Raw genomic sequence first — 27,756 nt, forward strand, 5'->3', positions numbered from 1 at the left:
AGGGGCCTCTCTAAGCTCACTATTGTTCTCTCAGTACAAGCCATGTACCCAGATGCCTGCTCCCCAAGAGGAAGGGATAGGCGGTGGCAGGTAACTACCCCTGCCTGTCGTGGAAGAGACCCCTAGAGTTAGGCTTCTGCACCAATATTTTCTATTTCTACAGAAAAATCAGTTTGAATCTTATTCTTGATGTCCTACTGAGCAAGAAAGGGCCTCTGACTATGGGAAAACAGGCTTAGACAAAGAAGTGAGATCAGAGGCTTGAGGCCTACCGCCTGTGAGAGTTGGGCCCGCCTGTTCCTTCCTACTCACCTCACTCATTACCAGTCCCACTGCCTTTTTTTCACTTTCACCACTATTTAAGAAACAGGTGCTGTTGAGGGTTTCATTCTGAGAACTCAGACCTCCGTACATCCTCCCCACCCTTTATTTCAGATTTTACCATTACCGATTCAAGGAAAAACACACGGTAAAAAAAAAAATAGCACATTCCCCAATTTCTTCATGTCCACTCAAAGAAGGGAACCTGTGGAGTGATTGGCTTTTAGTGGGACCTCCCAATTCAAAGAATTTCTGAAAGTCCAAAATTATGATTTCAACGAGAGATTCAAACAGATAGCAGTTATTGAATGTCAAGGTACAGTAAGAAGAGATCAAAAGGAAAAGATACTAGCCCTGATATGTGTGTGTCGGGGGGCGGTGGGGGGTGTATTTGTGTGTTTGTGTGTGTTGAAAGGATAAGCAAAAATATGAAATGTGTACACAAAGAATCTTTCTATTTCTGGTTTTCTCCAACTGTAGGTACATTTATTCTAATAAGGATAGACTCAATCAAAGGTAAAGAGACAAATGATTATAAGCTAAACAATGGTATGGCCATTTGATAAAATACACCTAAAACCTGAATCAAATATTTTACCTGCCTTTCCAACCATATCTTCCACTGGTCTTGCGCCCAGATACTTCACCACCACCCTGGTGCCTCTCCTAAAATACAATGTTCTCATTTTCTGGATGATCAGAAATAGACACCAAGGCCAATGGATGGGGCCCAGAGAGGGTTGTGAGTTTAAGCTACAAGGGGTTGTATGAAGTAAATGAATTGTTCTGGCTATCAGCCCACAGGAATTTCTACCTCAGCCTCCAGGACACAACTTTACATGACTAAAGATTATTTAACAGTTCTTTTCTCTTGTTAAACCTTAAGCTGCCTTAACTTGCCAACAGGAGTCCCCTTCCCAACAAGTAGAAGCGACAACTCCCATATCCAGGCTCTATTTTATGAAGTTACAGAGCTGTAGGATCAGTTTTACTTTGCCCACAGTGCCAATGACATTTAAAAGGCAATCTAGTCTAATGAGTCACTTAATTGCAGAATTTTTACGCAGGCCAAAAAAAAAAAAAAAAAAAAAAAAAAATCATTACTAGATTCATCAAAAGAAAGTTCAACTAGCAAAATACTTTTTAACCCTATGTGGCCAATGCGTACCTATGTCCCAAATGCACAGATTCCTTGACTCTATTTTAGCTAGGGAAAGAAGTGTACAATCTCAACCAGAAGAAAATCAGAGTAGCTGGGCTCTGAACAGTTCTTCAACCTCCTCCTGCTGAAGCCAGGGAGGGCGTCTGGAGGAGGGTCACGCCAATCACCCACGGACTGAGTTTTCCACGTGTTTGGATGCTTCTGCGGGGTGCTGCATGAGTTCGTGCTAAACTCACACAATGGAGTTAATGTTCTTTGCAGGTTTGGATCAGAAGACCGGCCTCACGTTAGATGGCCATGGGCACTAACAACATTGATAAACAGGTTTGTGGGGCCTGGAGGTGAAAGCAAAGTTCAAGGTCCCTGGCTTGAAATTATTGAGCATCCCTACTCCCAATCTACTGATCCAGCTAGAGGAGGAAATGAGTGCTGGAAATTAGAAACCAGGGAATTAGCTGCAAAAACTTCCACCAAAGGCCAGGTGCGGTGGCTCATGCCTATAATCCCAGCACTTTGGGAGGCTGAGGGGGGCGGCTCACTTGAGATCAGGAGTTCGAGAGCAGCCTGTGCAACATGGTGAAACCCCCACCTCTACTAAATATACAAAAAGTAGCCGGCATGGTGGTGCGCGCCTGTAGTTCCAGCTACTGGGGAGGCTGAGGCAGGAGAATCGCTTAACCTGGGAGGTGGAGGTTGCAGTGAGCCAAGATCACTGCACTCTAGCCTGGGTGACAGAGCAAGACTCCATCTCAAACAACAACAACAACAACAAAACTTTGACCACTGCCTTGTCCCCAAGCATTCTTATTTGCTCAGACCATGACAAGGGACAAAAGGTGCTGCTGAATTCTGAAGGGGAATTTTCTGCCCTTCCCAACAACTCTCAGAATGGGCCAATAAGCTCTACCCTCTGACATCAGATGGTTGGGGCAGAAATAGGCCTGAGTAAGGAAAAGATACGTTTTACCTGACAGAAGATACAGAGAGCCTCATGTTCTTCCTTTCTTCCCCCCACAACTCTCCCTACTTAGCCACAGACTGAGAAAAAGACTAACAATGGGTGACAACCCTTTGAAAATCTTACTGCACGGCTGGGCGCAGTGGCTCACGCCTGTAATCCCAGCACTTTGGGAGGCCGAGATGGGCGGATCATGAGGTCAGGAGATCGAGACCATCCTGGCTAACACAGTGAAACCCCATCTCTACTTAAAAAAAAAAAAAAAAAAAAAAAAAAAAAAAATATATATATATATATATATATATATATATATATATATATATAGACAAATTAGTTGGGCGTGGTGGTGGGCGCCTGTAGTCCCAGCTACTCTAGAGGCTGAGGCAGGAGAATAGTATGCACCCGGGAGGCAGAGCTTGCAATGAGCCGAGATCATGCCACTGCACTCCAGCCTGGGTGACAGAGTGAGACTCTGTCTCAAAAAAAAAAAAAAAAAGGAAAAAAGAAAACCTTACTTCAGGCAAGTTTGATTTGACCATGGTCAAAGCTACACCATCCCTTGAAGTTCTAGATAAGGAGGTCCAGGGGGCCACTTTCTTTTTGCCTTGTCCCTAGCTGCCTGGGAGAAGAGGAACCCCTGTGCAGATGTGAGATCCCCAGAAAGGCTTGGATTCACTTCTAACAGAAGGGCTGGGGTTTATGCTGAATGGGTGCATTCTCAATCTGGTTTATACTGACCTGTACCAGGTTTAATGGCAACTGGGTTGACGGTAGGGATTTCCAAATTCGGCACAAGTTCATATCCTTTTTCTTGCTGCTTTCCTTTCCCTTCATGATATCGGCTATATATACCACGGCCAGCAGAATATCCCCCGAGGTAGGAACCCCGGGGCCCCGGGGCTCTGTTGCCAGCTGCACCTCGCCCTCGGCCTCTTATGCTGCCTGCTTGTAATAACAACACAAAAGATGATGAGCAACCAACAGTGATGGTGCTGGAGGCAGACCTCAGCCCTCAGTTCTCAGCATTTAACTGCTCCAGTCTAAGTTGCAGGTAGCTACACCTTTGCTCTTTAATAGGCTGGTAAAGATGCTTCCAACATTCTATTTCAGCCTAGATTTGCATCCTAAGCATGTCTGCTTAGTACAAGAGGCAAACTTGCAGGGTGAGTTTCTAGGATTGTATCTGCAATTTCAGTAAAGAAAAACATTCATAGAATACCCACTCCCCCCCACAAAAAATTGGGGCCAGGTGCGGTGTCTTGTGCCTGTAATCCCAGCACTTTGGGAGGCTAAGGCTAGAGGATGGCTTGAGCCCAGGGGTTCAAGACCAGCCTGGGCAACATGGTGAGACCCTGTCTCCAAATATATATATATATATATATATATATATACACACACACACAATTAAATAATTTTTTTTTAAAGTTAGATTTGGAAGGGGATTTGCTAGTCCACCTTCCTCATTTCATGCTTGAGAAAACAGGCCAAGGGGAGACTAAAGTGACTAAAGTCACAGGCTAGTTAATCAGAGAACAGGACCCAGAACCTATGTATCTTATTTTCCAGGTAATGCTGCGTTTCATTATATCCTAACCAATGATGACAAAAAACAAAATTAAAAATCATTGACTCCACCAACATCTTAAGATTTAATATCACAAGCAGGTTTTAACCTAAGCACCAAGAGATTGGTGGACGAGCCCCTAACCCGGTGGACCGCGGCAAGGCAGAATGCCAGTGTTTGCACACCCATGTGATTTTACCGCTCACCCCAGAACGACCTGTATTTCTATCAATGCTGCAGAAGTGATGGCCTTCGGTGCCAGCAAAGAACTAGACCCAGAATGCAAACCCAAAAGGAGGGTGGGAGGGCCTTCAGCACCTACCAGCTCAGCAAATGCCAGCCACGATATCCCTGGTGCCCCCTGCCTAGGAAGCAAAGTTCTTGAGGGCCCCACCCAGGAGAAGAGCCCCCACTAACCTTTCACGAAGTAGTCCCTGTTGGGCCCGATGAGCGCGTTGTAGGGGTAGCCGTAGTAGGCCAGCGTGTAGGGGTCGCAGGAGTACACGTAGCTGGGCTGCTGCGCCGCCTCGGCCGCACCGCCACCCCTGGCTGCCTTCTGGTAGCGCGAGTACTGCTCCTTGTCCACGGGCTTGGCCAGCGTGACCTCCAGGCACGAGCCCTCCAGCTCAGTGCCGTTGAGGTTGTTCATGGCGTGCACGGCATCCTCGCGGCTGGTGAAGTGCACGAAGGCGTAGTCGCGGATCTTCTTGACGCGCTCCACGCAGCCAGGGTTGAACTGGCCGAAGCTCTTCTTGATGGTGTCCTCTGTGGTCTCGATCATGAGGTTGCGCACGTAGAGGATCTTCACCGTCTCCATCACGTCCTCGTCCACATCGATCTCGGGCTCGGCCCAGTCCACGGCGATCTGGTGGCCCCACAGCTGGATGCGGCCGGGCATGAGCTTGCGGCGAGCCATGGCAGCCGCGCGGTGGCTCTCGTACTCCACGAAGGCGAAGCCACGGTTCTTCATCTTGTCGGCCGCGCTGGCGTAGACGATCACGTCCAGCACGCCCTCGGTGACCTTGGCGATCTCCTCCAGGATCTCCTCGCGCTTCTTCATCTTGGGGATCCCGCCGATGAAGAGGCGGCAGTTGTCTACGCTGCAGCACACGCCTAGCAGGCGACCCGGGCGGATCTCGTAGTTGTTGAGCTCGCGCACTGCGCGCTTGGCCTCGTGCTTGTGGCAGTACATGACGAAGGCGTAGCCGCGGTTCTTGCCGTCGAAGTCCATCATGAGGCGCAGCTCGTAGATGCGGCCCACAGCCTCGAACACGGGCACCAGTTCGTCCTCGTACACGTCGCGCGGGATCTTGCCCACGAAGACCTCGCAGCCGCGCTGCGGGTGCGGGCCCTCCCAGCCGGGCGGTGGGCCGCCGTACTTGCGCTGCCCGTTCTCCTGCACCATGCTGTAGCCCGTGCGCTCCATCAGCGCCAGCAGTGCCGCCTCGTTGGGCGCTCCCGCCACGCCCTCGGGCACCTTGGCCGAGGACCCGGCGGCCGAGTCACTGCTCATGGCTGCGGTGGAATCCTCTGCGGTCATAATGTCAAAGGCATCCACAGCTGGCGGAAACCTGGGGAAGCAGAAAGGAGCGTGAGTGGGGAACCGCTGGATCTTGCCTCCTTTGGGTTGTTTCGCAGCCTTGCAAGTATGCATTAATAGGCCACGGGGAAGGTGAGGTGATTTAAATGAGAAATAGGATGGAGGTGTTCTGGAAATGCAGCAGCCCTACACTTGTCTAAAATAGTCAAGTTATCTTGCAGTAAGAACCAGAAGTGAGTTAGGAAAAAAAAAAAAAAAAAAAAAATCAGAATGAGCAAGTACTTCCATTTCATCAGTACCCCGACAGCTTTGAAGTTTTGCGAAACTGCTATCATTGTTGGTAAAAACCTCATGTTCTTTTGCTTCATTCCTGCACCGTTAACTCCGCCGGATTTCCTTGTTATATGGAATATGACAAACTTCACATATTTCTTTGGTGAACAAACCTTTTTTCTTTTCTTTTTTAAGGGAGTCTTTTTCTTTGTAGGAATGGAAATACAGTGAAGATTTTAAATTATTAAAGAAAACTTTTAGGAGGTGTCACTGTATAGAGAGAGCTGTGTATTAAAGCTTTTTACAAGGAAGAAATGAAATGCCCACATTGCCACAGACTTGGTTTAGGAACTGTAATAAGAGCTAATCTGATTTTGATGGTGGCATTCAGGTAAAATTCTTGGTGTGAAGCATTCAAAGATTTGGAATCAGTCCTCGAAAAGCTAGACTGACTTCAAGCTGGAGGCCTGGGAAGCAGCATCTACCTGGTAAACCATACTATTGTTTTTGGAGAACTGTCACCTGCATTCTCTTAATCTTCTTAACCTCTGTATATGGTATGTGATATTATCTTCAGTCCCAATTTGGTCATGGGGAAATAGGCTGAGAGAGGTTGAGTAAATTGCCCCATTTCACACAGTAAGTGTCAGCTAGTAGGGTAGACTTGATTCCAAGTTTTCTGGCTCCAGATTCCCTGTTTTTTCTTCCAAACCCATACTGGGCAATAGAATTTTCTATGATGCTAGAAAAGCTGTCACTTGCCACATGTGGCTACTGAGCACTTGGAATGGAGCTAGTGTGACTGATGAGCTGGATTTTAAATTTAATTAAACACCCACCTATCACAGTGCAGGTCTGAACTGTGCCACCTTCGCTTATATGGCCGAGGGCTCTGTGGAAATGATTCTAAATTATGCAATAAGATTATCATGAAGAGCTGCAGACTATACTTTTGTAATGAAAGGCTTCAATTTGCCTTTAAAAAATGAAATCTATTTCATTTTTTGGACTATAAAAGCATTCAGTTGAATTTTATAGAAAGTTAAGAAAAGTACATAAGAAATTAGTCCTAATTTTCCAACCCAATAATAGCACAATGAAACTTTCCCATCTGTTTTCCAGATGTTTTCTTGAGGAGGTGGGAGGGGGAAGCCTGGCTTCTTCCTAATTTACATGGTGCTACTTTATGTTATAAGCATTCCTCCATATTCTTAAAAATCTTTGTAAAAACATCATCTTTAATGGCTGTATAAGGTTTCATCAATTAATTAGAACCCGGAGTATCATTCATTTTTTTAAAATTTAGGACTAGGAGATGTATACAAGAATATTAAGGGAAATTTCAAGGATAATAAAAATGAATTTGATCATTGAAGGAAAAAACAAAACTATAATGAAACAAAATAAATCTAAGCTATTTATTTGCCAGATGGCCAAAATAGTCCTTCTGTGGTTAATTTGCTCTAGTATCAAGTGGCAGTATGGTTTAGCAGGTAAGTATGTGGCTTCTGGAGCCAGACTGCATATGTTTGTGTATGAATCTCAGCTCTAATACTTGCTAGTGTTAGCTGCTCCATGCCTCACCTCAGTTTCCCTACCTATAAAATAGGAATGATAATAATAGTGCTGACCTCATTAAGTTTAGAGGAGTGAGTTAATACATACACAGCATTTTGAATGGTGCCTAGAACATTATAAATGCTCAAGAAATGTCAGTTATTATTTTTCATCCAAACTTTTCAGTAAAATCTTAGACCAATTCTTTCAATTTTAGAGTAATTCTTAAGATAAACATTTTCAGTTCTTTAAAAATGTCTGTTACATGTGGCTTCTATTCTTATTATTTTTTTCCTCTTCAAGTGCTTGGAAGCTGGTTTGACATCTCCAGTTATCATGAAATTTTTTTGTAGTATACTTGGAAAACGATACATTAGTTTCTGTAGTTTCAAGTTGAAAAAGTTTTTTTTTCTTTTTTTAAAAATAGAGATGGAGGGCCAGGCGCAGTGGCTTGTGCCTGTAATTCCAGCTCTTAGGGAGGCAGAGGTGGGAGGATTACTTGAGCCCAGGAGTTCGAAGCCTGCCTGGGAAATATAGAAAGACCTTGTTTTCCACAAAAAAAGGAACCAAAAAAAAAAAAAGAAAAGAAAAAAAGAAAAAAGATCCCAATTAAAATAGAGATGGAGTCTCACTATGTTACCCCAGCTAGTCTCAAACTCCTGGGTTCAAGCAATCCTCCTGCCTTGGCCTCCCAAAGTGCTAGGATTACAGGCATGAGCCACTGCACCCAACCAAGAAATTTCAACATTAAATTCGAACATGAAGACCTTTCCCTTCTTCCAAATGGAAGATAAGGATATATTTTTAAGAAGACTATTTGTATAAACACCCATGTAGTTACAATCTGTGACCTGGGCAGGAAATGCCAGCTATGTATATAAATACATAGGACACAATTCAAGCTCTTACCTGTTGTACTGTATACAACATTAACTGACTAAAGTCCAAGGGAATAGAACTTATCTCTCTGCTGAGATAGGTGGAGTTGCCTTCCTGTCACCCCAACTGCACTTTGAAACTACTATTCTACCCACAAAAACAGTCTTCCAGTAGTCAGGCTATGGAGTCATTGCCAATCCCAACCCCAATAATACAAAAAAAGATCCTGTTTGCTTTCAGTCTGAAATCTGCTGGTGTCAGTAACACAATTATCTCTACATATTTTAAAATAGCGATAGCTTATTTCTTACATCAATGAGCCAAGAAAAGCCTTTTTTTTCCTGTGCTTTCATCTTCTATAGTAAACAAACCATGTTAGCGACCCTGTTTTTATTTTTACTTTGGCCACCAGGAAGTTCACGATTGATTTCTTTTCACTCCAATTTTAGTAACTGTAGGGGACATTACAACACACTTTCTTGTTCATCTAATTTGGGTTACAGTTTCATTTTTTAGTTTTCTTCTATTTTTTCAGTTTTCCCAGTGACATGAATTGAGCTGTTTGTATTATTTATCTTATTGTTCACATGTTCTTATAAACCATGTTGTAATTTTGGAGGAAAAGAATCAATGCATACATACATGCATATATATCTAATTAGAGCCAGACATTGATTAATGTAATATCCAAATTTGCTATGTCTATTACACCAACTACTAGTATTGCATACAAACAAGTAAGAACCACAGTGACATACTACTTCACACTCATTAGGATAGTTATTATAAAAACAACAAAAACTAGGAAATAAGCATTGGCAAGGACATGGAGAAACTGAAACCCTCATGCAATGCTGGTAGGAATATAAAATGGTACACCTGCTGTAAAAAACCAGTATGATGGTCCCTCAAAAAATTAAACATAGAATTACCATTTGATCCAGCAATGCCACTTCTAGGTATATACCCAAAACACTCAAATAGATACTTGTATAATAGCAACAGTATTTATAGTTGCCAAAAGATGGAAGCAACCCAAAGGTTGATCAATGGATTATGATAAACAGAATGTGGTATACGTGTACAATGCAGTATTATTAAGCCTTTTTTCTTTTTCTTTTTTTTTTAGACAGAGTCTCACTCTGTCACCAGGCTGCCATGCAGTGGTGCAGTCTCCACTCACTGCAGCCTCCACCTCTCAGGTTCAAACAATTCTTCCACCTCAGCCTCCCCAAGTAACTGGGACTACAGGTGCACACCACCACGCCCGGCTAATTTTTGTATTTTTAGTACAGATGGGGTTTCACCATGTTGGCCAGGCTGATCTTGAACTCCTGACCTCAGGTGCTCCACCCACCTCGGCCTCCCAAAGTGCTGGGATTACAGGTGTGAGCCACTGTGCTTGGCTTATTCAGCCTTGAATAAAATTCTGATATGTGCTACAATATGGAAGAACCCTGAAGACATTATGCTAATGGTGAAATAAGCCAGACACAAAAGGATAAATATTATATGACTCCACTTATATAAGGTACCTAGAGTAGTCAAATTCATAGACAGAAAGTAGACTAGTGGTTACCATGGACTGGAGAAAGGGAGGAGTGGGGAATTAGTGCTTCATGGGTGTTGGTGTTTTAATTAGGGATAATAAAGGTCTGGAGATGGATGGTGGTGATGGCAGCACAATAGTGTGAATATACTTCATGCCACTGAACCATACACTTAAAAATGGTAAAATGTTATGTATAATATACCACAGTAAAAACAAAATCCTTTAAAAAAGCAAGAAGGTTCAGAGATGCAAAAAAGACAAAAATTAGAGTCGATAAAATCAGGATTTCATTAGAGGCCATTTAAAAAATGGTACACAGGGCTGGGCGCGGTGCCTTACGCCTATAATCCCAGCACTTTGGGAGGCTGAGGCAGGCAGATCACCTGAGGTCAGGAGTTCGAGACCAGGCTTACCAACATGGAGAAACTCCATCTCTAATAAAAATATAAAATTAGCTGGGCGTGGTGGCACATGCCTGTAATCTCAGCTACTCGGGAGGCTGAGGCAGGAGAATCCCTTGAACCTGGGAGGCGGAGGTTGTGGTGAGCAGAGATGGCACCATTGCACTCCAGCCTGTGCAACAAGAGTGAAACTCCGTCTCAAAAAAAAAAAGAAAAGGTACCCTGACTCAGGTTAACACATTCAAGAAAATCTTATGGCCTACAAGTTTTATTCTCCTTATTATCATGTTTAATATACCATATTAAATACATTATACGGTGTGCTGCTCTACTTAATGAATTCAGATGCCAAACGCTTAGATATATTAAAGGATAAATGAGGCTGGGTGCAGTGGCTCACGCCTGTAATTCCAGCACTTTGGGTGGCCGAGGCAGGCAGATTGCTTAAGCTTAGGAGCACGAGACCAGCCTGGGCAACATGGCAGAAGCCTATCTCTACAAAAAGTACAAAAATTAGCCGGGCATGCTGGTGTGTGCCTGTAGTCCCAGCTATTGGGGAGGCTAAGGTGGGAGGATCACCTGAGCTCAGGAAGCTGAGGCTGCAGTGAGCCGTGACTGCGCCACTGCACTCTAGCCTAGGCAACAGAGTGAGATCCTATCTCAAAAACAACAACAATAACAACAATAACAAAACAAATAACAATTACAAACAATAACAAAAAGGAAAAGATTTTCAAGCTACTTTGAAAAAGACAACTATACAGTTAATATGCCCCATCTCTCAAAAATGCTTAACTTACTATATTTATATGTGCTTTAGATCAGCATTGGCAAGCTATGGTTGTGGGCCAAATATGGTCTGCTGTTTGTTTTTATAAGCAAAATTGTATTGGAACACAGCCCTATCCTTTGGGAAAAAAAAAAAAGAAAAGATAATGTATGGCTGCTTTTATATTACAATGGCAAAGTGAAATAGTTGAGACCCAGAGAGTGTGGCCCATAAAGCCTAAGGTATTTACTCTCCACCTTCGTTGACCCCTGGGCTAGGAGATGTGGAAGAGCACATCCTTGAGGCTAAGTCACATAGATTCTGCTTGCTACGTATAATAGTTTTCCTATGCTGAATGATAACTTAATTTCAGGACCAATTTTTAAATTCTAACTTTTTTCTTTTTTTTAGATGGAGTCTCGCTCTGTTGCCCAGGCTGGAGTGCTGTGGCGCGATCTCAGCTCACTGCAATCTCCACTTCCAGGATTCAAGTGATTCATCTGCCTCAGCCTCCTGAGTAGCTGGTATTACAGGTGTGCACCACCACGCCCGGCTACTTTTTGTATTTTTAGTAGAGACGGGGTTTCCCCATGTTTGCCAGGTTGGTCTCAAACTCTTGACCTCAAGTGATTTTCCTGCCTCCTGAAGTGCTGGGATTATAGGCGTGAGCCACTGTGCCCGGCCTTAAATTCTAACATTTTTTAAAGACAGTGTTGTTTAGCTGACATTTGCCCCTCTTCCAAGCTGTTTTCCATTTAACTCCAACGGCCAAATTTATGAGACATGGAAGAAGAAAATGTCTGATGAAGGTTGTTGGCTCAGCTCCTGACACTTACATATTAATGATAATTTCTTAAAATTCCAAAAGAGATACAAGAGGGTTTGTTTTCATTCATTCATTCATTCATTCATTCATTCATTCACTCACTCACTCAGCAAATAGTTACTGACCACCTGCTATGTGCCAGATACTATGCTAGCTATGGTGGACCTCGTCCTTGTGGAGCTGACTTCTGGGTTAACTGAACTCAGTTAACTGAATTACGCTTCGAATGCCAAATAGTTGAGAATTAAGGTATTTGTCCTCATGGTTACTGACCAGAGCCTGCTTCAAAAGGGTCATACACCTCAACATTGTTAACATTCGTTTCTGATAAGGGCATAGTTTCCCAAGTTAAAGGCCACATACCATCAGAACTTTGCTTTTAAATATATCAGGGGTGTCTGGGGACTAGTGTGAAATACTGTATCCTGAATGTTGAGATTCTTGCTTGGGGCAGAAGTGTGGACAGAATGAATAATAAGTATACGTCAGAAGTAGAAACTTATCTGTGAGCAAATCAAAATATCTAGATAAGTAACACGGAGTCCCCCAATTTCATCCATTTGCCATGTGACAGTTTTAAAAGGACTGGGCATTCTGGTTTAGGTTTCATAGCATGTTGAATAAATGCATGTCTCTAGAGTCAGAGAGTCTGAAGTCCAAATCTTAGTTCCTCTACTTCTAGCTGTCAACCTTGAGAAAAGTCATTTAACAGCATTAAATCTATATTCTCCTCTCTGAAATGATGACTGTATTAACTAGTGTTTACTGAATGCCTATTATGTGACAGGCAGAGTGCTACGCTTGTTGTGCATATTAACTCATTCCAATCCTCACGATGTCTATATGGGATATTACTAGGGTCTCCACTCTACAGCTGGGAAGCTGAAGCACGCAGAGGCTAAGTAGATTCTCAGTTAATGAGCATCAGAGCTGGTATGTGAACCCTGGGAGTCTGATTTTCATCATAGGGCTGTAATGAGGATTAAATAAAATGATTGGTGTAAAGTTCTTAGTGCAGAACCTAGCACGAAGTGATCGAGGAATGTTAGCCCAAGAAAATTGAACTTAAGGCTGGGCGTGGTGACTCATACCTTTAATCCTAACACTTTGGGACGCTGAGGCAGGAGAATTGCTTGAGCTCAGGAGCTTGAGACTAGCCTGTGCAACATAGTGAGACCCCCATCTCTACAAAAATTAGCTGGGTGTGGTGGCGTAACACTTGTGGTCCCAGCTATTCGGGAGGCTGAGGTGGGAGGATCACTTGAGCCTGGGAGGTCAAGGCTGCAGTGAGCTATGATTACGCCACTGTACTCCAGCCTAGGTGACGAGCAAGACCCTGTCTCAAAAAAAAAAAAAAAAAAGAAAAGAAAAGAAATGAAAAAAGACAATCAAACTTAAAAAAAAAAACCAAAAAACTGGAGGTAAGAATCTTGCCCCTATGTAGGATTCTGTGTTTACAGGAAAACAGGCAAGAGGTTATCCCAGCCAACTTTAAACCAGTCAGTAGAGAAGCCTAGCCTGTGAGTTCTGGTGGAGACTGGTGTATCAGAGTCTCCCAGATTCCTTTCATAGCAGGTAAGCTGTCTGGAGTGTGATTCTCCACTGGTGATGTGGCTTATGCGTCCATGTGTAAGCCTGTTTCTCACCTAATCCTTGGCGAAAGCACTTTACAGAAGCTCTCCCAGAAAGAACATGAAGAGACTTGCCACATGGGATGCAAAAGGTCCAACCATCTATGTAAATGCCAAATCCCCTGAGGTAGGACCCTCCCAGCACAAAGCTATTCTTCCCAACACTAAAAAAGCATGAGTCTTCACTGAAGGCTGCTAGCATTAAATAAACATGGCAATATATTTGAAATAAATCATTTACTCATAGTTTCGTATATAAAACAAGCAGAAAAAATATACTTTCAAACCATGCTATTATTATTCTGAACTAGGGATTTTCGTTATGTTTTAGGGAGAGTTTGAACTTGTTGGGCTGAAATAAAATTTCAAGGCAAACAGGTAGAGCAGACATCATCAAGGATTTGAATTCTCTTTTTAGCATTGGTTCAGAGTACCTTTCATTAGGATTTTAACTTTGAACTGGGACATTTTGGAGGGCAAAGGATATCAGTGTACTACTGGGAAATATTTTCAATGTTTACATACCAGTCTTTACCTAGGATCAAAAACACGCATGAGTTTACCCTAGAATTAATAAGACTACTGGTCGGGAGCGGTGGCTCAGGCTTGTAATCCCAGCACTTTGGAAGCCTGAGGCGCGTGGATCACAAGGTCAGGAGTTCAAGACCAACCTGGCCAAGATGGTAAAACCCCATCTCTACTAAAAATACAAAACAATTAGCCGGGCATGGTGGTGGGTGCCTGTAATCTCAGCTACTCAGGAAGCTGAGGTAGAGAATTGCTTGAACCCAGGAGGCAGAGGTTGCCATGAGTCGAGATTGCGCCACTACACTTCAGCCTGGGCGACAGAGTGAGACTCCATGTCAAAATAAATAAGACTACCAGTAACTTTGGTTCACAGCTCTTGGAGTGTGAGTGTGTGTGTGTCTGTGTGTGTGTTTGAGATGAGTATGCAATTTGGAATTCTTGGGAGACCTTTATTTGCTGACCAGCTGACAAATTGCAATTTGAAGCTATATACAGTGGGGTACAGCGTCTTCCAATCACTACCTGGAATTTAATTCAGTGGAGGGTTTTAAAACGTGTTGACCCAAGAGGTAATTCTATCTCTGTGGTTAGATTTCTATTTTGATGTTCCTTATTCATACCATAAAATTTTGTCCTAATAATCACTTCTTAAGCATGACCTAACACACACAATGCACGTAAGAGCAAAGGCTTTGGAGTCAGAGATCTAAGTTCAAGTCATGATTGCGCCACTTACTAGCTGTGTCTCCTTAGGCAAATCACCTTGGTTCCATTTCCACATCTCTAAGATGGTTCTAGTAATAGCACCAGGACTAAGTGACAATTGGCAATGTGTGGCACACATTTGTTTAAAAAGGTTGGCAATTATTATTACTTTAAAGAATGTCACTTTAAAGTCATAGCTTGTGTTTTAGAGAGGTGTCTGTCACAAAAGTTCAGAATAACCTCATGGTTTACAGAAAAATTATTTGATTATCATGGTTTACAGAAAAATTATTTGATTTGGTAAAGGAAGATGTTGCCCCAAACTCAGGGTGAGGGAGGGGATGGGGTAGGAAATCAGAGAGAAAAACAGTTTCTGCAGAAAGTTTCCAAGATTTGGCCTTACCCTGAGCATTTATCTTACTGCCTTGGTCCAAGTTACCACCACCCAGTAGAATAAACATTGGAGAGGACACACCCACTCCTGGGCAGGTCCCTGGCACCAGGATGTTTCTATTACCTCAGAGTTTGAAAGTGGAAAAGGAGTTCCACTCAAAATGGAGGCAGAACACGGCATTTGCCTGGGAGGCCAAACAATAAGCCGAAGACTTCGAAACACAGGCTCTTTTTTTTCTATTAACAGGCAGGGACCTCTTGCTATTGAAAAGCATGGCCCTTGGGGCACATAAACATCTCTCCTTGACTCTCCTTTCTTTAGGTAAGATTCTGAGAGGTTGAAGATACAGCGGAATCATGACATTCTGGGCCATGCCTTCTGCCCACCCCTCGCTCATCTGAGACAGAGTTCATTCATAATGGGTCTTAATTGTGTTGATGATTGTACAGATTTTGTTATTTCAAAGCACATCATTCAATGAATGCTTGTGTATGATAAACAGATGCAAAGCCAAGAGGCTCAGTTTTCCCAGGCGTTTCTATCAACACACACCTGAGAATGCAGCCTTTTGCTGTGGGTTCTCAGGGAGGCCTGCTGTGTACTACAAGAGGGCTGAAGCCACCCTCCTGAAAGGGGTGGAGTGGGGAGATTTTCTGCAGGGGTTTAGCAACACACAAATACCAGTTAGGAATCTATTATCTTGTTCCCTTTATTTATTTATTTAGACGGAATCTCTTTCTGTCGCCCAGGCTGGAGTGCAGTGGTGCGATCTCAGCTCACTGCAGCCTCCACCTCCTGGGTTTGAGTGATTCTCCTGCCTCAGCCTCCAGAGTAGTTAGGACTACAGGCATGCACCACCATGCCCAGCTAAGGTTAGTGCTTTTTTTAGTAGAGACAAGGTTTCACCATGTTGACCAGCCTGGTCTTGAACTCCTGGCCTCAAATGATCCACCTGCCTTGGCCTCCTAAAATGCTGGGATTACAGGTGTGAGCCACTGCACCCGGCCTTGTTCCCTTTAAATAAGCATTACTTATACTTTGTCTCAAAAGATTGATGGGGTAATGCTGAAACAAACAAAAATGAAACCCACAAATTCAGCACACATATGCCTCTTGGGCCAACGTTTTTCCAATGCATGAACAAACAGTAGGAGGGACTTCTAGTTTCACTCCTTACCTTGGCTCCTTTGACCTAAGCCTTTGAGGGATCTGGCAAGGAGCAGAAAGGTCGACTGACAGATACCAGAAAGGAAAAGGAAGGAGAAGCCACAGTGGCTTCTATCATTTAACACTAGCTTGAATTCATATAGTGTTTTGCAATTTATAATTCTTTCAGGCTGGGCAAGCTGGCTCACGCCTGTAATTCCAGCACTTTGGGAGGCTGACGCGGGCAGATCACCTGAGTTCAGGAGTTCAAGACCAGCCTGGCCAACACGGTGAAACTCTGTCTCTACTGAAAGAAAAAAAAAAAAAGTACAAAACTTAGCCAGGCGTGGTGGTATGCACCTGTAGTCCCAGTTACTTGGGAGGATGAGGCAGGAGAATTGCTTGAACCTGGGAGGCAGAGGTTGCAGTGAGCCAAGATCGCACCACTGCACTCGAGCCTGGGTGACTCTGTCTTCCCCTCCCCGAAAAAAATTTATTTCACATATATTATCTAGTTTCATAAAATCCCAGAATTTGAGCTGCACAGGGAATACAGGTGTTCTCTAACCCAGGGTTTTCGAACCTCAGCCCTATTGATATTTGTGATAATTCTATGTTATGGGGGGCTGTCTTGTGAGTTTTAAGATGTTTCATAACATCCCTGTCCTCCACCCACTAGACGCAAAAGCGCCCCCACCTCCACAATGTTGTGACAACCAGAAATGTCTCCAGACATTGCAAATTTGGGGGCAGGGGGTACAAACAAAATTGCTTTCTGTTGAAAATTACTGGTGGAGTCTATCTTGGAGTTGTGTAATATGATTATATACTGGCACGCATGGTAGGTACTTTTTATTTTATTTATTTATTTATTTATTTATTTATTTATTTATTTATTTATTTTTTGAGATGGAGTCTCGCTCTGTTGCCCAGGCTGGAGTGCAGTGGCCGGATCTCAGCTCACTGCAAGCTCCGCCTCCCAGGTTCACGCTATTCTCCTGCCTCAGCCTCCCCAGTAGCTGGGACTATAGGCGCCCGCAACCTCGCCCGGCTAGTTTTTTGTGTTTTTTAGTAGAGACGGGGTTTCACCGTGTTAGCCAGGATGGTCTCGATCTCCTGACCTTGTGATCCACCCGTCTCGGCCTCCCAAAGTGCTGGGATTACAGGCTTGAGCCACTGCGCCCGGCCCGGTAGGTACTTTTAAAATAGAGAATAAGTTGTTATTTTCTACAGCCCTCCCTCAACATGGGCCTGGTGTCTTGATCTGGCTCTTATGAATAGTCAAGGCTGGCCGGGCACAGTGGCTCACACCTGTAATCCCAGCATTTTGTGAGGTTGAGGCGGGAGGATCGCTTGAGCCCAGGAGTTCGAGAGCAGCCTGGGCAACGTGGCAAGACCCAGTTGCTACTAAAAAAAAAAAAAAAAAAAAAAAGTCAAGGCTATCAAGACTGAGAAATGTGCAACATTTTTCAAGGGTTTGAGGTAAGCGTCTCTGTGATACCATAATACTTATTTAATTTGGTTGAAACACTATCAATTTAATTTTCAAACAAAACAACAACTACCATAAAGGCTTGTAAGACTGGTTCTGTTGTCTAATTGACTTGTCATCACAGCAAACTGACAGGCCTGGGTTATGCAAACATCACTGCTGAAATCAGTCTAAAGTATCCAACTGTCTCATTTAAATTCAGACCCCACTGCTACATGGACACATGAGAACTGCTGACAATCTGGTTTTTAAGACTTGGGCTATTTTCAAATGTCGTTACTGGTTTCTTCAATAATGCAATAACCCTCACTTAAAATTTACACTTTTTTTTTTTTTTAAAGACACACTATGAACAATCACTGAAAATGGGCTTCTGGGATACAGTCAATTCACTGGTACTAAAGTCAACATCTGTACAGGTCTATAGGCAAAAGGCAATGATGTGGTAGAATAAATGATTAAACAATATTTGCATGTGAATTGATTCATTCACTTGCTCATTCAAACACTAATTGAGCACTGGCTGCATGTGAGGCTGTGCTAGATGCTTGGAGATATAGTGGTGGCCACTGCGTGTTCTTGGAGTTCACAGTTTAGCAAGGGTAGATGAAGAAGGAAGGGGAGGTCAGGAACAGTAGCTCATGCCTGTAATCCCAGCACTTTGGGAGGCCAAGGCAGGCAGATTGCCTGAGGTCAGGAGTTCGAGACCAGCCTGGGCAACATGGCAACACGTGTCTCTACTAAAAATACAAAAATTAACCAGGTGTGGTGGCATGTGCCTGTAATCTCAGCTACTTGGGAAGCTGAGGCAGGAGAATTGCTTGAACCCGGGAGGTAGAGCCTGCAGTGAGCTGAGATCATGCCACTGCACTCCAGTCTGGGCAACAGAGTGAGACTCCATCAAAAAAAAGAAGAAAGGGGAAGAGACAGAGCAGAGGGAACATCATGAGCAAAGGTGGGCATTTGCAAAAATGCTGGAATAGTCTCGAATAGCTGAAATGTAGGAGGTGGAAATAGGGCATAAGATGAGGCTCAAAAAGAAAATAAAACCAGATTGTGAAGGGTCTAAGTCTCTCGCTTTCTGTGGTAGACAGTGGACAGCCACAAAGCTTTAGCCATGACTAGGAAGTTCCGGCTGAGTCCTCAGTGAAAGAATGAGTAGCTCTTGCACCAGGCGTTTCATTCAGAGGAATAGAAATGATTTTATAAATTTGTTTATGAACTATTCTGCTAAGCAAGCAGGAGGCCTCAGTAGTGTTTATAAGGGGACAAGAGACCAAAAACTCAGGAATTAAAAGCATGAGATAAACCTGAAGTTCTGTATCTTGTCAACCTTAGTCTAGTGTCCGCCAGGTCAAATCCACTGTCTATTATAAACATCTGCCTTTTCATAATACATACCACTACTGCAGTTTTTTTTTTCTTTTAGCCTTTTTTCTACAACTAGAATATAAAGTCTGAGAGAGCAGAATTTATGTCTCTTCTTGGTTATCATAAACTCCTCAAAGCTTGGCACTTAAAAGACAACAAATATTTGTCAAATAATTAAATGGACTGTGATTTCCTTCTTTCTTTCTTTCTTTATTTTATTTTTTTTGAGACGGAGTCTCACTCTGTCGCCCAGACTGGAGTGCAGTGGCTCAATCTCGGCTCACTGCAGACTCTGCTTCGCAGGTTCAAGGGATTCTCCTGCCTCAGCTTCCCGAGTAGCTGGGACTACAGGAGCGCACCACTGCGCCCAGCTAATTTTTGTATTTTTAGAGATGGGGTTTCACCATGTTGGCCAGACTGGTCTTGAGCTCCTGACCTCGTGATCTGCCTGCCTCGGCCTCCCAAAGTGCTGGGATTACAGGCTTGAGCCATCGCACCCAGCCGATTTCCTTCTTAATAGCATTATCAATAGCGATAAATATTTAAAGATTACTTATTTTTGTACAAGGCATCATGCTAGAAACAATGGCAGTGGGGTGGGAGGGAACATAAAAAACCATGTAAGATTGTTCAGCCCTAGGTGGTCTCAAACCTTCCTTCAACAAACATTGATTGAGTGTCAAAATGAAGACAGTGGCTTAGTAAAGTGCACAAGCAAGGATGGATGGTGGGCCAAAACAGACTTCAGGGAATGAGCCAGCTATCACAGGTAGCCGAGGATTGAAAATCTGCACATTTCTTGTTTAATTATATTTAGAGACAGACGGAAATTATGAAGCAGCAGAAGTTCTACTTATCCTCTTATACTTATAACTAATTATGTTATCATATGCCATATTACTGCCAATGTAATATACAATGATGTTAAAGAATTGATTAAGGTGATGAAGATGAACTCCATTTTATTGAACATCTTTATGAGTGAGACCTGCTGACTGCCAGCAGTTAGCACCAAGAGAGGATTTCAGAGGAGGATACTGTCCCACCCCATGTCTAGTATTTCTGGAAAAGTGGCTGGAGAGTGTATTTCACTTATGTGCTAAGAACAGAGCAGCGCTAAAAGAGAATAGCCAGCTTAAATGCAATCCTCCCCACAGGGAAGGAGATGAATTAGAAATAATCTCTCTTGTTCTGTGCTCTCAGAGGTCAATTTTTTTTTTTTTTTTTTTTTTTTTTTTTTTTGAGACGGAGTCTTGCTCTGTCGCCCAAGCTGGAGTGCAGTGGCGCGATCCTGGCTCACTGCAAGCTCCGCCTCCTGGGTTCATGCCATTCTCCTGCCTCAGCCTCCTGAGTAGCTGGGACTACAGGCGCCCGCCACCTCGCCCGGCTCATTTTTTGTATTTTTAGTAGAGACAGGGTTTCACCGTGGTCTCGATCTCCTGAGCTTGTGATTCGCCTGCCTCGGCCTCCCAAAGTGCTGGGATTACAGGCGTGAGCCACCACGCCCGGCCAATTTTTTTTTTAAAAAAGAATTTCTCCAAGAGTTTCCTTAATGTATGGTTTTAAAACTCCCAAGTTAATGATAATGAACTATTTTTTTTGAACACATATGTGTAATTTGATTTCTCATGACATTTCTATGGGTGGAAATTTTAAATGTGGGCTCTAGAGTACGAGGTAGACGCCTGCTGGAGACCTGTACATTTGACCCCCTGGCTGTTTTCATAAAGTTTTATTGGCACATAACCATGGCCATTTGTTTACATATAGTCTATGGCTGCATTTATGGGGACAATGGCAGAGTTGAGTTAAGTAGCAGCAGAGGCGATAGGGCCTATGAAAACTAAACTGTTTACTGTCTGGACCTTTACTGCAAACATTTGCCGACCTCTGCTGTAAAGTCAGATTTCCTGGGTTTGAGCCCCAGTTCTTCAGCTGTGTAGCTAGGTGACACATTGGTAAACTATTTAAAATCCTGATTCCTCATTATCCTCACCTGCAAAATGAGAATAGTGATAATTATCACTATCTCAAAGCATCACTGTGAGGAATAAATTAGGTAGCCAAGGGCTTAGAATGAAGCTAAGTAACGGTGTGATCAGTGTTAGCGATTACTGCCCCCCTTTTATTTTTTTATTATTTACTTATTTTTATTCATTTATTTATTTTTTGAGACAGAGTCTCACTCTGTCGCCCAGACTGGAGTGCACACTGGACGACAGAGTCAGCTCACTGCAATCTCTGCCTCCTGGGTTCAAGTGAATCCTGCCTCAGCCTCTCAAGTAGCTGGGACTATAGATGAGTGCCACCATGCCCAGGTAATTTTTTTGTGTCTTTAGTACAGACAGGCTTTTGCCATGTTGGCCAGGCTGGTCTTGACCTCCTGACCTCAGGTGATCTGCCCACCTCAGCCTCCCAAAGTGCTCCTGGCCATACTGCCCCATTTTAAAGATCAGGAGATTGAGGGTGTCAACTTGACCCAGCTTACAGAATTGAAATGTAGGTCAATCTGATGACAAAGTCAAAGCTCTTTCTACCATGATACTCATTCTTTGCTACTTACTTACTCATAGCAGGTTTAGCAATAGCCAGTGTTAACAGGGTAAGACCACAATAGGTGAGAAATGGACATTGGCTGATAGAGTGGAAGGAATTTCCAGTACAGACACATGGTAAAGTTGTTGGGAAATCATTACTTTCTACTATCCCCATTGCTTCCCCTCTTCACCCTCCCCACCAAAGCTTCTAAGCTTTTAAAGAGTTCTGCAAACTGTCCCATAGCCTATTTCTGGCTCTTTGAAAAGGAGTTAACATGTTCAAACAATGTTTTTAGACTTAAAAACCTATGGAATTAAATTCTTAAATAGAAATGTTGAAGGACTAGAATTCACATAATCGCAACGTATAAGTGAGACCATGGGACTGTGATGAGGCAGTTCCACGCCCAGGCTCTGGAGCCAGACTGCCTCGCTTCCTATCTTGACTGTACCACTTGAAAAACAAATGCCATCACACAAGTCGCTTTCTCTCCTTCAGCCTCAGCTTCACCATCTATCAAATGGTGATCATATTATCATTAACAATGTTGGGAGGATTAAAAGCACCTGGCTGGTTGGGTGTGGTGGCTCAAGCCTATAATCCCACACTTTGGGAGGCTGAGGTGGGAAGCTCGCTTGAGCTCAGGAGTTCCAGACCAGTCTGGGCAATATAGTGAGACCCTGTCTCTACAAAAAATACAAAAATTAGCCAGGTGTGGTGGTTCCAGCTACTCAGGAGGCTGAGGTGGGAGGATCACTTGAGCCTAGGAGGTCCAGGCTGCAATGAGCTGTGATTGCATCACTGCACCCCAGTCTGAGCAACAGAGGGTAACCCTGCCTCGTAACAGACAAACAAAAAAGAAAAAATACCTGGCTACAGTAAATGCTCAAGGCCCTTTGTTATTATTTCAGCTGGTCAAGAGTAAATGTTTTTCAAGGATCTTCTTTTTGTAGACAACTGTATAGTCACAGTGTTTCGCAAATTATCTGCCTGGCAAGATACTTTTTAAAATTAAAATGTAAAGAACCTGAGGGGATTCACTCCCAAATGTTTATGGACAAACTGAAAGGGCATTTACACAGATATTACCTTCTACATTTACTTGAGAAAGTGTTTTAAGACACTGTACATGTGAAATGTGTAGTTATAATGGCTTACTACTATGTTCTCTTTTATATTTGTCCAATTATGTAAGTATTATGTTCTTTTTATCACTACTTAGTATTCCTGCATGGGAGCTTTGTGCCTACCCACTGAATGTAGTAGGCCCTAAATATTGTCTGTTAACTAATTATGGTGTCATATGCCATGTTAAAATTAAAATATTACAATTACTGAAGCAGGTTTAAGAGAGATCCCTGGGCATAATATTCTTAGAAAAACTTTATGTGCCAGAAGTTGAATATATGAACTGGTAGTTTGATACATGATTACTTTTTAATTATAAAAGTCATCTTTAATTGCAAAAAATTCATAATAGTGTTTTTTTAGATAAGAAATTTCCTGTGTTAAGAATATGATTCAAGTTACTGAGAATTTATAGATATATATTTCCTGTACATACTATTCTTACATATCTATATCTACCAACAATACTATATAAAAGTATTAGTCCCATTTTCTTTTTTTTCTTTTTTTTTTTTTTTTGTTTTTGTTTTGAGACAAGGGCTCTGTCACCCAGGCTGGGGTGCAGTGGCATGGTCACAGCTCACTGCAGCCTCAACTTCTCAGGCTCAAGCAGTCCTCCTACCTTGACCTCTCAGGCTCAAGGGATCCTCCCACCTCAGCCTCTCTAGTTGCTGAGACTACAGGTCCTCACCACCACGCCTGGCTAATTTTTTATTTTTTTGTAGAGATGAGGTCTCACCACATTGCCCAAGCTGTTCTCAAACTCCTGGGCTCAAGCAATCCTCCTGCCTCGGCCTCCCAAAGTGCTGGGATTAAAGGCGTGAGCCAACACACCCGGCCAGCCTCATTTTCTTGATGGAGAAACTGAGAAGGAGGTGATCCTGTGCTTCCTTCAAAATCACAATTAGATAAGGCAAATTTGTGATTGTAATTTTATAAAGATGCCTTATCTTTGAGGTGTACTTTATAGTTTGACTTATTTTTGGCAGTAGAGTTGTTTTATATACAAAACCAAATCAAACCCAGAGAGTCCAAATATAAAAGACAGAATTTTTTGAAAATTTTAAAATTTGTGGGGGTCGGGCATGGTAGCTCACGCCTGTAATCTCAGCACTTCTGGAGGCTGAGTGGGGCGGATCACCTGAGATCAGGAGTTCAAGACCAGCCTGGCCAACATGGTGAACTCCCATCTCTACTAAAAAATACAAAAATTAGCCAGGTGTGGTGGCCCAGCACCTATGATCCCAGCTACTCGTGAGGCTGAGGCAGGGAGAATTGTTTGAACCCAGGAGGTGGAGGTTGCGGTGAGCTGAGATAGTGCCATCGCACTCCAGCCTGGGTGACAGAGTGAGACTCTGTCTCAAAAAAAAAAAAAAAAGACATTTTAAGGCTGTTACTCAGGGTGGAATGTAGTGACACAATCTTGGCTCACTGCAACCTCTGCCTCCCAGGTTCAAGGGATTTTTGTGCCTCAGCCTGGGATTACAGGTGCACACCACCACACCCAGCTAATTTTTTTTTTGTATTTTTAGTAGAGACAGGGTTTCACCATGCTGGCCAGGCTGGTCTTGAACTAACCTCAAGTGATCCGCTGGCCTTGGCCTCCCAAAGTGCTAGGATTACAGGCGTGAGTCACTGGGCCCAGCCAAGGGTATTTAGTTTTCATTCGTTAAATTTCTTAAATTTTACTACTACATTGGGGATTAAGTTAAAAATTTTTTTCTTAAATTTATGCCCAAACAGATTTAGAAAGTGAACTTTTTGCTGGGTGTGGTGTCCTAGCACTCTGGGAGGCTGAGGAGTTTGAGACCAACCTGGGCAACATAGTGAGACCCCACCTCTATTAAAGCAAATAAAATTAAATAAACAAAATAAAATAAAATGAAAGTGAATATTCCCAAACATAAACTTACAGTCATTATAATGGTGTGTGAATGCTAGTCTTTTCCTCCTAATTTCAAACGATATTAGTAGTTTGCCAGTAGTAGTTATATAGTAACAGTATGGTCTGTTATTACTGTCTTGTATTGTACATGAATACATGTACAATATGCACCTTCTGGTGGTATGTCAAATAGTAGTATACAAAAATAACACAGGTTTTTTTGTAAAACAAATGACAGACTGCCTGTCCTGAAACAAAGGGTCTGAAACAGACTGACATAGTCAAACATTAGCTTTAGTTTTAGGTGTGACCTTCTGCTTTTATTTGGTTAACATTAGTCATTTCAGTTGCAACTAGGAAACAATATCTGCTATCACAGAAAAAAACAGATCCTGGTTATGTTGATGCCATGTTCATTGACCAGCTATCTCAAGGCAATAATTACAGTAGAATAGTATTCGCCCAGAAATACCCTCAACATTGAAAAAGTCATGAGTTAAAACACTTTCTTCTATAAATGTTTAAGTTGAATGTGGGGTATTTTGGAAGCTAAAAATATTTTCAAAATCAACTATATTTATGGCAATATGACCACAGTAGGCTGTTTATGAGAAAACATAAAAAAGGAAGTGAGCTTTCTGGTGAGGGATAACTTAAAGACAAAATGCATTAAATGTAACTTTAATCCAGAAAATACATGTTCTTTTTATTCATTGCGTTGTTTCAATGTTGTTCCACCTTTCTAACTCTGGTGATATTTGGGATTTTTTTCCCCTTTTCTTTTCTTTCTTTTTTGGGTACATAGTGAAAAACAAAAAAAGATAGCTTAAAAAACAGGTCCTTCTGCAAACATATGGCTAAGGTTAAACTCTAATACCCAATGGCTTATTTACTTTAAAAATTTGGAAAAGTAAGCACCATGAGTTCATTGATATGAGTAGGAACCTGCGTCATCCTGTGGTATTTGTGAATATTGTGGGCTCTTTTATCAATTTTGTTTGTTTTTAAGTCTTTTCAAAGAACTCTATTAGAAATGAGACCATCTGAGACAGGTCCTTTAACACAGAAAAGTGTTATTATGAAGTGATTTTAGATATTAAAGGCTCTTTCCACTTCTTTATGCATTGTTTGAAATGTCTTAGAAAAGTTAAAACAATAGTGTTTATACCTTATTTTATTAGCTATAATGGAAGCATTTCAAAGGCAGCGGTGCTTATTTTATCCCCAGTGCCTGGCACTGAATTAATGTTTGAATAAAAGAATGAACGGATAGAAGAATGAATGAATGTGCACTGTCTTTTGTAAGAAACATGGTAGGACAAAGCTACAAAAAGTTTTCCTTTTATATGTAACATCCACCAAATTGCTTTGGACATTTTTTTCATGTATCTATTTACATAAGTTTTGTGGTACAGCTGTGCATGGGGGTGCATGCCTGAAATCCCAACTACTGGGGAGGTGGGAGGATTGCTTGAGCCTAGGAGTTCAAGGCTGCATTGAGCTATGATTGTGCCCCTGCACTACAGCCTGGGCAACAGAGCAAGACCCTGTCTCTAAAAAAAAACGAATAATAAAAATAATTTTAAAATTTTTTTGTGGTTTACCTGTATATAGAATTGGGTACAAATAGTCATACCCAGGTACTATGTGGTGGTATTTCTGCATGGCCATCAAGAACAAATAGGCCAGCTTTGGTATAGGAGCTGGCCTGCCTGCCTACCTGCCTTCCTTCCTCCCTCCCTTCCTCCCTCCCTCCCTCCCTCCCTCCTTCATTCGAGACAGAGTTTCACTCTTGTTGCTAAGGCTGGTGTGCAATAGTGTAATGGCGTGATCTTGGCTCACCGAAGCCCCCGCCTCCTGGGTTCAAGCAATTCTCCTGCCTCAGCCTCCTGAGTAGCGGGGATTACAGGCATGCGCCACCACGCCCAGTTAATTTTGTATTTTTAGTGGAGACGGGGTTTCTCCGTGTTGGTCAGGCTGGTCTCAAACTCCTGACCTCAGGTGATCTGCCTGCCTCGGCCTCCCAAAGTGCTGGGATTACAGGCCTGAGCCACCAAGCCCAGCCAGGAGCTGGCATTTCTAACACATGCCCAGGCATCAGGAATGTCACATGGAAAAGCCACACCAACCCCTAATGGACTATATTGAATGCCAATGTTAATATCCCTAGAGCCAGCCGGGCGCGGTGGCTCACGCCTGTAATCCCAGCGCTTTGGGAGGCCGAGGCGGGCGGATCACAAGGTCAGGAGATCGAGACCACGGTGAAACCCCGTCTCTACTAAAAATACAAAAAATTAGCCGGGCGCGGTTGTGGGCGCCTGTAGTCCCAGCTACTCGGGAGGCTGAGGCAGGAGAATGGCGTGAACCCGGGAGGCGGAGCTTGCAGTGAACCGAGATCGCGCCACTGCACTCCAGCCTGGGCGACAGAGCGAGACTCCATCTCAAAAAAAAAAAAAAAAAATATATCCCTAGAGCCGTCTTGGTAAAGCTGGTACTGGCCAGGGAGCTATGAAATTTCCATCATTGTTTTTTTTTTTTTTTTTTGGCCTTAGCTGATATGCTTAGCTTCTGCTATACTGTCTCAGGAATTTGGTAGAGATTTTATGCCACAAGGAAATAGGCACATAAATGGGGCCTGCCCATGAAGGCAGTTTTTACTCACTCTTTTATTTGAAGGTATTTTGAGAGGCTGCTTATTACAGTGCTTGAGCTCAAGCTCGTGCATGCCAGAGCTCAACTGCTTGAGTTCAATCCCATTTATTAACTGTGTGACTTCAGGTGGGTGACTTACTCTCCCAAGCTTCAGTTCTCTCAACTGGAAAATGGGAATAGACCAGGTGTGGTGGCTCACGCCTGTAATCCCAGCTACTTGGGAGGCTGAGGCAGGAGAATTGCTTGAACCTGGAAGGTGAAGGTTGCAGTAAGCTGAGATTGTGCCACTGCACTCCAGAGAGGCTGAGGTGGGTGGGTCACCCGAGGTCAGGAGTCCAAGACCAGCCTGGTCCACATGGCGAAACCCCATCTCTACTAAAAATACAAAAGTTAGTCAGGCATGGTGGCAGGTGCCAGTGGTCCCAGCTACTCGGGAGGCTGAGGCAGGAGAATCTCTTGAACCCCGGAGGCAGGGGTTGCAGTG

The 27,756-nt window shown here is 43.1% G+C and overlaps 1 protein-coding gene across 46 annotated transcripts in view; it reads right to left on the minus strand.

Annotated features, from left to right (window-relative positions):
- RBM47 (RNA binding motif protein 47) overlaps window positions 1-27,756 on the minus strand; it is a 206,579-nt gene that overhangs the window by 9,740 nt on the left and 169,083 nt on the right. For 21 of the 46 annotated variants that reach the window (XM_001095125.5, XM_078003266.1, XM_078003262.1 and 18 more), the window contains 2 exons: window positions 4,423-5,576; window positions 3,180-3,386 (listed from right to left, as the gene is read on the minus strand). In XM_001095125.5, the coding sequence (XP_001095125.1) occupies window positions 3,180-3,386; window positions 4,423-5,545 (1,330 nt within the window). In that variant the 5' untranslated portion in view covers window positions 5,546-5,576. The remainder of the gene's footprint in view (window positions 1-3,179; window positions 3,387-4,422; window positions 5,577-27,756) is intronic. The other 25 variants (XM_078003278.1, XM_078003288.1, XM_078003285.1 and 22 more) reach the window with 2 other exon arrangements.

This window comes from Macaca mulatta, chromosome 5 (genome assembly GCF_049350105.2).
Source record: "Macaca mulatta isolate MMU2019108-1 chromosome 5, T2T-MMU8v2.0, whole genome shotgun sequence".
Lineage (NCBI taxonomy): Eukaryota > Metazoa > Chordata > Mammalia > Primates > Cercopithecidae > Macaca > Macaca mulatta.